Consider the following 14,285-nt stretch of genomic DNA (forward strand, 5'->3'; position numbering starts at 1 on the left):
GAAGTTACGGTTAGATTTAGGTGTAGCAAAGCATTAATTAGATTATTAATTATTAATATCAATGTAAGGTCCTCACAAGGATGGTAAGACAAATGATTGAGTGCCTGATGAGTGTTTGAATATGGAGGTATAGACTCTGGCAGAGGCGGGGCAACACACAAGGCACAGATAGCAGGAAAGCAGGTATAGAGAGTAAATAAGAGCTCACACTGAGGGGACTTGGAATATGCCATTGCTCATCCTGACATCTCTATAAGGAGACCCTTCCTCTGATTAACCTATCCCCTCTCAGTCAACACGCTCAATCAGATTTATATCGACTGCTCTCATTAACACTGAGGCCACAGATTTCTGTGACACCTGTCACACAGTGTCCCATTTATCTTCCTCACCCTTAGCTACTATTGATCCATACAGTCACACACACACACACACACACACACACGCACGCACACACACGCACGCACGCATGGTGGCACACACATTATTAATGGAGCAAGAGCAAAGCCAAATGCATTCGGGGCTCCGTTTCAACACATTGCTACTTACTGCTACTCAGAGTGTCTTGGCCTGGTACCAGCAGTCCCAATAAGAGCGCTCATGCAGAGTTCAGCCTCTGTGTGTGTGTTTGTGTGTGTGTGTGTGTGTGTGTGTGTGTGTGTATGCTGTTCATTAGTATATGGAGTGATTTACAGGATGTAAGTAGTGTCCTATAAGTAACTGTTTTGGTGATTTTAGAAATATGGTTCCTGGTGTTTGCTAAAGTTTGTTTATTAGTGTGTAAATATAGCTGTGTTGCCAAATATATTAAAATACTGAATTATACAAATAACAGATTTTAGCTAAAATTTTAAAAAATATTACTGATACTAAAAGAGAAAAATTACAAAATATTGATTGACTATTGAAAAGTATTATAATGTGCTGCTGATGATGACTGTGATAAAAGAAATGATAAAGGTTCTAAAAATGGCCGATCAGTGAGAGATCCTCGCAGGGGGACGGAGGCATGATGATATCAGTGGAGGCCCAGAATCGGAGGCGTTTGGCTAGAGAGGACCGGGAAGACAATGTCTGTGGAACCTGAATTTTCTCCTGGCTCTTACTCCGCAGGAAAAGGAACCGCTTAGCTGCTGTGCGTGTGTGTGTGCGTGTGTGTGTGCGTGTGCGTGTGTGTGTGTGGGGTAGGGGTTAATGTACACACATGAAACACAGAGGGAGAAAGAGATCAGTGGAAGAGAAGAAATGAGTCAGAAAGTCGTAACTATGATGTCCAACACCCTTTGAAGAAATAACAGCATTTAGTAGATTAGATGAATGGCACTGAAGATTATAAATAGGTTTGTGTTAACTTGGAGAGACTTTTAAAGATACAGACATGCTGAATGATGCTAAAGATTAAAAAATTAAAGATCAAATGAAGAGTAGAGGTCTGGAGTAATATATGGATATGCAGACTATACACAAGACACCCCCTTGTGGAATAAGATATTACAATAATGGTGAATTTCACTTTCAACAAAACCAAATCAAGCTTTGAGATAGCCATATGATCAGGTCTATGTGCTTTAGTAAAAGTTATCATGCATCATTAGGTGAACAGTCTGTCGAGCTCTACTACAGAATATGCTCACCTCTTTTGTTTGAAGCTGCGGATAAGATCGGGGAGGAGTGGACATGGTTTTCATCCAATGAGATACTGCCTGGCGAGTCCAGATTGTGGCAAGTCTGTCGAGAGGGAAGTGGAGGTGGAGCAATTGTTGGGCTGCTGGTGGAACAATCTAGAGAGTGAGGGATCTCTGGGAGAGGGATGTCTGGGGCACTTCGGATCCGCTCACGAGAGCTGTCCTGCCTCTCACGTGATGCCTCCTTCTTGGGCTTCATGAATTTGGCTAGAGCTTTAGCTCCCACCCAGTGACTCCTCCTGTGACACACACATTCACAAAGCAGCAGAGATAAAAAGCAGCTCTTTGTTAGAGTGAGTTCAACATGAGCAAATACTTTAACCTGTGTAAAGTGTTGTTTTCTCATAGCATTTATAGTCAGGATGAGCTCACTTTTTAGGAGTTGGGTCATAGAACTTGTACTGATCCATGATCTTCTCTTCCAGTTTCTCTTTCTGCCTCCGTAACGAATTCAGCTTATCACTGCAGCACACAGAGAGACGGGCTAAAATCTATACACCACACATCATAGTGAAACTAATCACTAACACCATACTACTGTTGCGCACACTTACATGTACTGTTTCTGCTCCTCATGGTACAGCTCCTTGCTCTCCATGGACCTTTCCAGCAGTGTCTGGTTCTGCTGGCTCAGCATCTGGATCTGGCTCAGCAGGTGGTGGTTCTCCTCCTCCAGATTCCCCTTCAGCCGAGTCAACAGCTGCACAAACACACATACTTTCACACTCTGCCACTGCTTCCTATCCCCGTTCACAACCCCATGTCAAGAAGCCAAGCGAAAGCAGTTAACACAAATCTCATGACCAGTCCTAAAAACTGTCCATGTCTAAGATTTAATCTATTCTATCTAACAAAACAAGTCTGCTGTATTATCAGTTGAGGGTTGCTGCTTTCGTAAGTGGGCTGGGAATCTGCTTGTTGATTCCAAGTGGCAGTCACTCTCTCTCACCTCACAGTGGTTGTCCAGTTTGGTCATGGAGATGTCCAGGCCTTGGTGCTGCTCTTTGAGTTGGTCAAAGCGTGCTTGCCAGCGGTTCAGCTCCAGCTGTGATTCATTCAGAGAAGTCTTTAACTCTTTGCTCTGAAGCTGCAGCCCGTCATACTCTTGACGCAAATGTGCATGTTTTTGCGACAGTCTGCAAACACAAAGCCAGCTCTTAGACTTCATGTGACAGAATTACATGCAACAATGTAAAAGTGTCAATTTAATTTACAAATTCTATTTGCCAATAAAAATAATATACTGCCACAGAAAAGACTAAAGCTATGTTCACAAGGGACAAGTGACTATTAATTTTGTATGTATATATGAGACACAGAGCTGTGATTTCAGCGCTAGCACATCAAGCAACATTTGAACTGCCATTCACATTTCTATGCATCTGGCTCAGTTAATTCCTCAGACCAATCCTATGGTGCATGTGGTCCAATATTTTCAGTCCCCCTCTTATAACTTTATCTCCTACTGGCAACTTACTTACTTACATTTACTGACTGATGCACAAAAATGGAAAGAAAAACATGTAATCATGGTTTCATCTTATCCTGTCACCTGACCTCTCATTAAATTCAATTTCAATTCAATTCAATTCAATTTTATTTGTATAGCGCTTTTAACAATGAACATTGTCTCAAAGCAGCTTTATAGAACATAAGAAACAAAAAACATGCAAACAGTCCTAGATGTAAGAATGTGTATAGAAATATTATAAAGAAAAAAAATAAAGCTTAGAGGGAAGTAGCAGAGATGGTTGGTGTCCCTGGTGAGTGAATGAAGCTTGTACAGTTAGCTTGCTTCGCTAATATGCCAAAGAAACTAGTACGAATTTAGACACTAATTAGTGGATTATTTAAACTGTGGTTACCTAAGTAGCTTTAGAAGCTACAACTGTATAACACACACTATATATATATATATATATATATATATAATGTTATATATATGAAGAACAGTGACATCTTTAACATGTAATGTATATCGAGATTTAAAACAAGGAGGTACATGGAATAGTTTCCATAGTGCCTCATTTCCACCCCCAACAGAGTCAGTACCTTCATAACCTGTACCATAATTATGATACTGAGAGCTACTACTCTACTAGTCTAGCTACTCTGCCCTGACTCATCTGGAAAATAGCAACTTCTATATGAGGATGCTTTTCATTGACTTTAGTTCTGCATTTAAGTCTGTCACTCCATCTAATCTGATCTCCAAATTCTCCAGTCTTGGTATCATCACTGCTCTCTGTAACTGGACCCTGGACTTTTTTGATCCAACAGACCACAGTCTGTTTGACTTGGCAACAACACCTCCTCCACCATCATCCTAAACACCGGTGTACCACAAGGCTGCGTGCTGAGAACACTCCTCTTCTCCCTCTTCATCTCCGACTGCGTACCTGTGCACAACTCCAACACTATAATCAAGCTCGCAGATGACAATGCGTTGGTTAGCCTGACCAGAGATGATGACAAGACAGCCTACAGGGAAGAGATTCAGCATCTGGTAACACGGTGTTCCAATAACAACCTTAACCTTGACCTCAACACCCAGAAAACCAAAGAACTGATTGCGGATTACCGGAAGTCCTTGAGTAGCCACAAACACACCCCTATCTTTATTAATGAGACTGAGGTAGAGCTCTAGCCATTCTCAAGGTTCTGGGTGTCCACATCTCTGCTAACCTTTCCTGGAACCTCAAACCTTCTCTCTTCTCAAAAAGGCGCAACAACGCCTGTACTTTCTGAGGAGACTGAAGAAAGCTCACCTTGCTCCTCAGATCATGGAGAACTATCGCTGTACCACCGAAAGCATCCTTACAAACTGCATCACAGTATGCTACAACAACTGTGCAGTGTGTGACCAGAAGGCACTACAACAGGTAGAGAAAACTGCCCAAACACATCACTGGAACACAGCTGTCCAACATTACGGATGTTTATCAAAAGCGTTGCTTGCAGAGAGTGAGAGGTATTATCAAGGACACCTCCCATCCCCACCATGGACTGGTTGCTCCAGAAGTCCGCGTTGTCGCACAAAAAGACTCACAGTTTTTTCCCTTTCAGCTGCACCAATGCTGAACTCAGCTTCTAAGCATTAACTGCCAGCCTACACTTAATAACTAAACATTAGCAGTAGACACCATACTATACTGCATTGTACATTATTGCTATTATCTGCAATTATTTGCAAGTACTTGCACTTTACTGCAATTATCTGTCATTATTACAACTATTTATATCAGACTGTTATTTGCACATCTGCATTTACTGTAATCCACTGTATGTATCTACTGTATCATAATGCATGCATCACGCTGTTTACCTCTACCTGTATAATGTATATCTCAACTTATTGCACCATAATTCTTACTTATTTCATTTAACTTAATTCCCATTTGCATTACTGATATTCATTATGCTGTTTACCTTTACCTGTACACTACCCTCTTAAATTATTGCACCATAACCTTATTTATTTCATTTAACTTATTTGCTATGTGCACTACCGGTTGGATGCTAACTGCATTTCTTTGCCAGAGCACAAGTACAGTGACAATGACAATAAAGTTGAACCTAACCTAACCTATAAGCTTCTATACATGCCACTTTATGTGATCTCAGAGTCTTTGACCATGGTATGGTGGTTGGTGCCAGACTGGCTAGTTTGAGTATTTCAGAATCTGCTGATCTCCAAGGATTTTCACATACAATTTCTGGATTTTACACAGAATGGTGCAAAAAAAAAAAAAAAAAAACTAGTAAGCAGCCATTGTGTGGGCAGAAATGCCTTGTTGATAAGAGAGGTGAGAGAAGAATGGCCAGACTGGTTTGAACTAACAGGAAGGCTACCTCAAATAATCACTCTTTACAACCGTGACAGCTCAGAATGCCAACATGTTAAACCTTGACACAGGTGAGCTACAATAACAAAAGACCTCACTGGGTTCCACGTACATTCTGATGTTTATTGCGTACATGAATTGAAGCTCTTGACCTGTATCTGCATGACTGCTCTGCTGCCACATCACTAGCTGACTGGATAATTGCATTATTGTGCAGAAATACAGGTGTTCCTTAAAAAAGTGGCTGTGTAATAAACAGACATTTCACGTCCACAAGTGACAACAGTAGTGGCCACTAGATGTCCACAAGTGACAAACTACAAGTAACACAAGCAAAGTTTATGGTGGGAATAGTGACCAATACTACATTACTGCTTACATTCATAAAGCAGTAACAGATGGTCACCAGCAGAGGGCAGCATAAATTGCCTAATAAAGCACCAGCATAAAGTTTTAGCTTCTTGTGTCACCTTGAGATCAGCCTGAGTGCGTGTGAGATTATTTGTAAAGGCTGACCTGTCCATCTCCTCTCTCAGGCTGCGGTTCTCTCCCATAATCTGAGCATTCTTACGGATCTCTTCCCCCAAACTCTCCCTCTCTCTCAGCAGAGATGCCTCCAGCTCCTCCACAGCATCCTTCTGTTTTAGAAGCAGCGCATACCTGCACAAACACACATTATAAACAGTTTATTAAAGACAACACATGCTCACTGACCATAGTACACAGGGATACATTTCTACTAATCATACACCTCCACAGCAAGGCAATGGGGAGTATTATTGTGGGGGGTTGAAAAATCCATGAAATATTGAGTGTGTGTGACATGTGGTGTATAGAATAAGGAACGGTATCCCCATCAGGCCTTTGAAGCTCCTAGACGTCTGGTATTACAGCTGATTGGCCATGTGACAGCTGTCTGCTTTAACTTCAAGCCCTAGGCCTCTAGAGACCCACTACTGCATTATTCATGAGAGCTTGTGTGTGTACCTCTTTCTAAGTCTGACTAAACACTGGTCTGCTTTTCACAGCAAGTTTATAAACATTACAGACAATTTTCCATGGAGAACAATGGAAAAAGTAACACGACAGGCACATGTGCGTCCGCGCAGGCTCATTAACGTGTACTGCGTGTCATGATTTAAAAATAAGGAGGCACATGGAAAAGAGTTTCCACAGTGCCTCACTTTCAGACCCAACAGAGTCAGCTGGTCAACAAGCACCTACATAATGTGTGTTCCATAACGGTGATCCTGAGAGTTATTATAATCTCTATACATGCCACTTCACAGATACAGTACTTTGACCGTGGCATGGAGGTTGGTTCCAGATGGGCTGGTTTGAGTATTCCAGAAACTGCTGATCTCCTGGGATCTACACAGACACATACTCTTACTCTCTCTCTCTCACACACACACACACCTCTAAAGCTTACACAGAATGCCATGAAAAACAAAAACAATCCAGTAAGTGGTCATTCTGTGGGTGGAAATGCCTTGCTGATGAGAGAGGTAAGAGCAGAAAGGCCACACTGGTTTGAGCTGACACAAAGTATACAGTAACTCAATCATTCTTTGCAACTGTGGTAAGCAGAAAAGCATCTCAGAATGCACAACACACTGAACCTTGAAGTGGGTGGACTATGACAGCAATGCTTATGTTTGATGTGTAGATTAATTGAAGCTCTTGACTTGTACCTGCATGACTCCACTGCTGCCACATGATCGGATGATTTGAGAGTGTAAAAAATGTGGCACACATACACACGATAGATAGACAGATAGTTGTAGAAGATTATAATGAGCTCTATTTCCACTGAGATTAGAAACCCAACTGGTTTCTAAGAAGATATTACACAATCACAACAGAGCCATTTTATACATTTTTTCACATAAATTTTGCAGGCCTGGAGTGCATGGAGTTCTCTGCCTGAACACACACAGATGTTTTTTTAGATACTTAAAAAACCTTGTATGTATTTTTAAATGTATGTTTAATGTATATTTAAACCCTGAATGGCTTTACAATATTTGGTGTGCTTGAGCTTTGACCGATCATCGGAAATGCTTCACTATTGTTCTATCAGCAGTCCTCCTGGCTCACAGCCACAGTGGCGTCTCCATACAGACAACACACACATCCTTACTCTCATGTTACACACTGGCAAAACACATACACAACCAGGACATGACAGAGGTCTTTTATATGTATGTGTATATATATATGAAATTAAATGGGTCTACAGGGAATGATACTTCTATTATCGGTTGTACAGACCAGGTCAAATAATCACCAAGACTGAATGACATTAGATTGGGACTGACTTGCTCTCCAGGCTGCGGTGTTCCTGCTCCAGCGTTCTCTGGCTGCTCTTCAAGGCAGTGTGCTGGGTGATGAGCTGCTCGTATTCGGCTGCCTGCCTCTCATGGACACTGAGCAGGCGCTCGTGGTCCTGAGCGATGCTGTCACGTTTGGCTCGAGCCTCCTCATGCTGCCTCTGCAGACCCTCAGCCTCTGCCTCCAGAGTCTGCAGCTGAGTCTGTAGGGCCGTGTACTGAGCGGTCAGAGACGAGCTCTGAGATTTCAGTGTGGAGTTCTCTACCTGAACACACACAGACACATAAAGACACAAAGTTTAAAAAATTTCCCCTACTGTAACAAAATTCAAAATCGCAGACCCCCTGGCTATGCTTCGCAGACCCCACTTTCAGAACGAGTGACCTGAATGACTTTAAATGTAATGGCACTGTTATGTCACAACGCCTCTGAGCGATTCCAACAGAGGCTGACCGATTCCAACAGAGGCACCCGAGATGGGAATCTCTGAGGACTTCACAGCTCAATTAGATTTTCATTCAGTGGGCGGAAAAAAGGGGGCAGATAGCGTTTTCCTCAGAGTGTGTTACAACGCTCCCTGATGCTGCGTGAACAGCAGTTCAAAAAGATGCGGTTGGCTGGCTTCACGTGCCTCGGATGAAGCATGTGGTAACCTTTGCCCTCCCTGGTTTGTAGCTGTCGTGTGACAGGGGACAGCTGCAAAGACTAAAATTGGCAATGAATAAATTAGGGAGAAAATCGAGGGGGAAAAAAAAAAACATTTAACCATTCCACATTTGTATTAGAAAAACATTAATACAAAAAAGTAAGAAAAAACAGAATTTGCGTCATCAGAAGAGTGATTTTTTTTAAAAATCCAATTGTATAAGGGTTAATTTCCAACACACATGGATATCTCAGACTGCCAGATCAGAATTTCAAAAGATTTTACTGGCATCAGCTCATACAGTGTAGCATGCAATAAATGTATAAGACTGCTGTTACCACACACTGTAAAGCAGCTTCAACTCACATACTAATGGTCTATGCTGTAGTGTTGGCTTCAGTACCTGTAGTTTGGCGGTGTCTTTGTGAAGGGCGGTGTTTTGCTCCTGCAGTGTTGTGGCCTGTTTTTGCAGAGCAAGTGTCTGAGCATTGAGCTGTGTGTTTTGGGAGTCCAGCTGCTTCAGGTGCTCTTTCAGTAGATGCTTCTCTGTCTGTAGGGATGCATTCTGGGAAACAAACACTGAGGTCACCACACTAAGTGGAGTACAACTAGAGGGAGACACCCAAGTTGATTACAAGAAAAATAAGACGAAAATGATAACGTACATTCTTTTCCACGTCGATCAGACGATCTTTGAGTTTAAGCAGCTCAGCTGTGATTTCTCTCTGCTCCGTCTCCCATTTCTCTTGGCCGGTACCAGATCTGCCCTGCTCCACAGCCTTCTGGGATATTTCAGAGTGGGCAGCCTCCTCCTCCTGCCTCTGCCTCAAGGCCTCTAGTGTCTTCTTCACCTGGAGAGGATGATCAAACATGTAACATGAGAGGAGATGAATAAAGAGTATGATAAAAGGGTAAGTCTGTGCATTACTGTATGAGTGAGCTTGTACTGTGGTCTTACCGATGTGAGCTCAGTACGTAGCTGCTGGTTCAAGCTGCTGCTCTCCTCTAGGCGTGACTCCAGGCCCTGAATCTTTTCCTCCTTCAGCTCCAGGGAATTCTTCAGAGCTGACTCAATCTTTGTCTCCAGGATCCTGTATTTACTGAAGGGTCAGTGAAGGATTTTAATGAGATGACCAACTTCCACTTAGCTGTCTATAAGCAGACTGAAATTATTTGTTTTCTATTATTAATGACAAATAATCAAATCTGCTCAACTGACTATTAGAACTATAGAGAACCCATGCAAGAGCAATCTAATTGCACTCATAAGCAATGCAAGCACACACACACACACGCACACATTACGAAACGCTAATGGAATGTGAATGGTAGTAGTAAATGTACTAGTAGATTAAATTTCAGTGGGAACTAAGGAACTGTTGAGAAATGCCACTGTCCAGACTTGTTAATCCTTTCAGATCACACTTTCCAAAACAGCAACCAAAAAACACAGAAGGAAAGTAAGATAGCGAGACAGTCAGAGACAGACAGACAGTGAGAGAGACAGAGAGAGAGAGAGAGAGAGAGAGAGACAGAGAGAGAGAAATATAATCCAGAGCAAAGAGGGAACTCCTCCCCGAGACAACTCTCCAGGGTACAGTCCAAACAAAATTAATAAAAGAGCAGTGTAGTTTCCAGTGTGGAGTGTTAGTCTCAACTACTTTCACATGCGAAATGTTATATACACTCTTCTGGACACAGCCATGATCTCCACTCCAGCTAGGGCCAGAACTGACATGCACTGAAGTAGATTAGGCAACCAAAGATAAAGATAAGAAGGGATAAATCTAAATTTGATCCTAAAAGCACACAATAGAGAAAGAGAGAGAAAAAAATGCGCTAGCTTCAGCTACGTTAGTGCACAGTTAGTTCCATTTCACTACTTCAACTTACCCACTCCATCTGGTAGAAGCATTCATAAAATAAATTAAGACATGCCATGATGCATCTCATCCACATATACTACTTGAAAACTCTAAATTACTTTTAAGGTTCAAGTAACCATAACAATTCTGGTTAAACCCTTTCAGCAAAATAAGCTAATTGATCAGTGTGTGAAAACTGATCACTGCACTGCTTTTGCTACATAATTCTAAGAAATGGAAAATTGACACTTGACAAGCAAGTGTTACTGCATTTAAAAAAAATACAAAAGCAGATCAAGCTCCAATATGCAGGCTCTGAAACACTGGGGAAAGTGGGGTGAAGGCCCCATAAACTGCCACATTTAATAATTTATTATTCAGTGTAGGACAGCACTGTAGGTGGCATTTAAAACAAATTTTGATTGACATGTAGGGCATTTTTCACACTTGGCCTGAATTCTTGAGGCTGTACCCGAGACTGACTCTGCAATCTATTTTCTACATCTCTTCCGCCTGTTATAAAGTCCTGGCACAATAAAAGACAGCAGGCACATTCCCTTTATTGTTCTTACATTTATTTAGATGATTAACTAATCATTGTGTTTGTGGTTTGTGTTTTGGAGTGTGGATGAAGCCTTTCAGCAGATTATCATTATCATTTGAGTTGTAGTTACTTGCATTTTTTAATTCTTTCTTTGCTTGATTTACTTATTAGGCACATGTGCCTTTATGTGCGGTACCACAGCATGCATGTGTGGCACCGCGTGCTGTGGTCTGCAAGTGTGAATATGCCCTAAACATCACTGATGTACTGCAGTTATATGCACACTCACTTATCCTCACAGCTGTGCTCCTCCTGCAGCAGTCTCTCTCGGTTCAGGCCAATCTTCTCCAGCTCATGACTGAGCTTCTCTAGCTCATTACACTGCTGCTGCACCCTCAGCTTCTCATTCACCAGCTCCTATGGCAGTCGCACAGCACTGGGTTAACATGGTTTACTAAAGATTTTGTGATAAAATCTGTCATTACTACATGCAATACCTCTCGGAGTGTGGCCAAGGTCTTCTTGTCAATGGTGACCTGTTTCTGCAGTTCCTTGTTCTCTTTCTCCATATCCTTGACTCTACTGGCAACCTCCTGGAGCCTTGCAAGCTCCCTGTTCATGGCTGTTCCCTCTTTTTCCATGCTGCTCAGCTTAAGCGTGCTCTCCTCAAGTGCAGATTCCCTCACATCCACTTGCTGCCTCAGCCTACGTGCCTCTCTCTCCAGCTGCTTTCTCTCTTTCTCAGCTTGGCTCAGCTCCTGCTCCACTTTCCGCCGCTCCTTCTCTGCCTCCTCAGCACGTCTCGCCACCTTCCTCAGCTCCTCCAGTTCATGCCGCAGTTCCTCGCTCTGGACCTCGGCCTCGTGCAGTTCATTCTTGAGGGCCTGAATTTTGGTGCTGCTACTTTCCAGACTCTGCTGGAGCCGCTGGTTCTCTTTATCAAGGCTGCTGCAACTGATCTCCAGTCTTTCGGTACGCTTGGCCTGGGAACGGAGCTCAGCTACAGTGCCCCGAAGCTCCACATTCTCATTTTCCAGCTTCCTGTGCTCCTTCTCCAGCAGAGTCAGACGCATATTGTCACTCTGTAACTCTTCTGCGTCCTTCTTCATCCCCCAGTTTTCCTGCTCCAGGAAGCTGTTCTTGCGCTGCAAGGCTTCAAGCTGCTCTTCAGCCACTTTGAGTGAGGTAAGCTGATCCTGGAGTTGCTTCTGAGCACACTCTAAGCTCTTTACCTTCCCCTGCAGCTCCTTGGCACGTTCACGCTCACCTTCTAACTGCTTGGTGATCTGCTGCTTCTCGTTCTCAATCTGCACCAGCTGACTTGCTTTGTCCGAGATCTTCTGGTGGAGGATACGATTCTCCGTTTCCACCTCACGCACGCGTTCCTCGCTGTCCTCCTGGGCACGTTTCCTCAGGGAGTTCACAGTTTGGCTCAGGTGCTCCTTCTCTCGCTCCAGCTCGGAGATCTGACGCATATACAATCACAGTTAGTGCACTGAATAGCTGAAGTTAATTCTGCCACCTTCATTACAATAAGTGCCAATAGACTGTACCTGTTTACCCTTTTCTACCCTCAGGGTTTCCAGATCTTTCTCCATTCTCTGCTTTTCCTTGATGAGCTTTTCTCCAAGACTCTCCATGTCCTTTATGGTCTGCTTCTCCTGGTCCAGTTGAGTCTGCAGTCTTTCAAGCTGAGAACAGACCATAAATCTCTATAGATTTTGTCTATAGACAAAAAACCTAAAGAGTAAAGTACTAGTGAGAGTCAGGAAAGATGAGGTGTACCTTCTTGCTGAGGCCCTGGTTCTCCCTCTCCAGCTCCATAGTGTGGAGCTGACCCTCTTCGAGGCTGAGTGTGGCCTCACGCAGGTTCTGGATGGTGCTCTGCAAGCTCTGGTTCTCCTTCTCCAGCTTCAGGAGCCGACTGGAGGCTGACTCATTCATCTCAACCACAAATGACTTGCGTACTGCACATGGAGAGAGGGAGCCAACAAGCCATTCAGTACTGAGAAATCTCAGAAATATGCTTAGTTCTGCATAAAAAATTGAAATGGATGAAATGTGCAAAAAATGTGCTCACTGAACGGTTTGATGAGGACAAACAACCCAACTGAACACCAATGAGACATTTTGGACAGAAATTTTAGACAGCGCTCTCTACCACCAACAATTGATGGAATGATTTTCTTTTAAGGAAGAATGGTGTTTTATCCCACCAGTACAGTTCCAGAGATTTGTAGAATCTATGCCAAGATGCAAGCTGGTCTTGTGGCCCAACCTTACTAAGACACTTTTTTTTAATTTATTTGTTATTTCCTTTAATTTGTTGGGCTCCATTCCAAATGGTTGGTGGCCAATTAGAGACCTTGTTGAGGTTAATTAATTACTAATTAATTATTAATAATTTATTGTGTGTGAAACCTAAGCAGCATATGGTAATGCTGAGTGTACTGTAGAAAAAAAAAAACTTTTATAGGTTGCTCTGTATCTCAGACTGACCGTCGTTGACCTCATTGTTCTTAGCCAGCTGCTCCAGCTCCCAGCCCAAGTGAGCAGACTCGTTCATGCTCTGCTTCTGTGAAATCTCCAGCATCATATTCTCCTCCAGCAGCTCCTCTAGACGCTTCTTATCACTATCCCGGTCCTGAAAAAGAAAAAAAAAAACATCATCACAGAGAGCAAGGGACATCAGCACACTTTCAATCGTAATTCTCTCCTTCTGTGACAGAATCTTCATTTCTGAGCCGTGCTTACAATCTCCATATCATGCAGTTTGGAGCGCAGATGCAGGTTCTCCTTCTCCAGCTCATGTAGTTTGTCACAGCGCCCCCTAGCTGTACCCAGCTGCTCCTCCAGCATGGCCTTTGTCTCTAGCAGGGTCATATTGTCCTCTCTCAGCTCCTACAGAGATTCAGAAAAGATGAAACAAAACAGAATGTGAAAGATAAAATGGACAGGGAAGGATGAGAAAATACAGATAAACAGAAAATGCCTGCCACTGACAGCTGTGGAGTCCAGACGAGCCATATGCTTTATGCTTGGCTAACAGAGCCAGTAGGAATCTGGCAGTCCACTAGCACATAACCCAAAGCACACAGGCAAGCCACAAAGGCTGGAGCACAGTATACCTAAGGAAGTTGAGGATTATTTCAAAGGTACAATATGGTTACCTCCATGCGGGCCTTGTAGAAGTGGACATCATGAAGTTTCTCTTTGAAGCGAGCAAGTTCTGTTTCAAGTCTATCCACTTTGCCTGCACGTTCCCTCAGAGCATCCACCTCATCACGATAAGCACGTACCGACCGTGCCTCCGCCAAAAGCTGCATGTTCTGCATATAAAACAGTTCAGAGTGGGCACATACGCAA

General features: G+C 43.0%; 1 protein-coding gene across 1 annotated transcript in view; it reads right to left on the reverse strand.

Moving 5' to 3' along the window:
* The window catches only part of ccdc88c (coiled-coil domain containing 88C), a 54,899-nt gene that overhangs the window by 10,266 nt on the left and 30,348 nt on the right, over positions 1–14,285 (reverse strand). The window contains exons 10-25 of the mRNA XM_053237288.1: positions 14,090–14,248; positions 13,674–13,820; positions 13,419–13,563; positions 12,705–12,886; positions 12,473–12,610; positions 11,417–12,385; positions 11,209–11,336; positions 9,469–9,610; positions 9,176–9,361; positions 8,914–9,075; positions 7,852–8,129; positions 6,047–6,190; positions 2,635–2,821; positions 2,240–2,385; positions 2,058–2,147; positions 1,635–1,924 (exon numbers count right to left, since the gene is read on the reverse strand). Coding sequence (XP_053093263.1) covers positions 1,635–1,924; positions 2,058–2,147; positions 2,240–2,385; positions 2,635–2,821; positions 6,047–6,190; positions 7,852–8,129; positions 8,914–9,075; positions 9,176–9,361; positions 9,469–9,610; positions 11,209–11,336; positions 11,417–12,385; positions 12,473–12,610; positions 12,705–12,886; positions 13,419–13,563; positions 13,674–13,820; positions 14,090–14,248 — 3,493 coding nt within the window. The remainder of the gene's footprint in view (positions 1–1,634; positions 1,925–2,057; positions 2,148–2,239; positions 2,386–2,634; positions 2,822–6,046; positions 6,191–7,851; positions 8,130–8,913; positions 9,076–9,175; positions 9,362–9,468; positions 9,611–11,208; positions 11,337–11,416; positions 12,386–12,472; positions 12,611–12,704; positions 12,887–13,418; positions 13,564–13,673; positions 13,821–14,089; positions 14,249–14,285) is intronic.

Source organism: Pangasianodon hypophthalmus, chromosome 10, assembly GCF_027358585.1.
Source record: "Pangasianodon hypophthalmus isolate fPanHyp1 chromosome 10, fPanHyp1.pri, whole genome shotgun sequence".
Taxonomy (NCBI): domain Eukaryota; kingdom Metazoa; phylum Chordata; class Actinopteri; order Siluriformes; family Pangasiidae; genus Pangasianodon; species Pangasianodon hypophthalmus.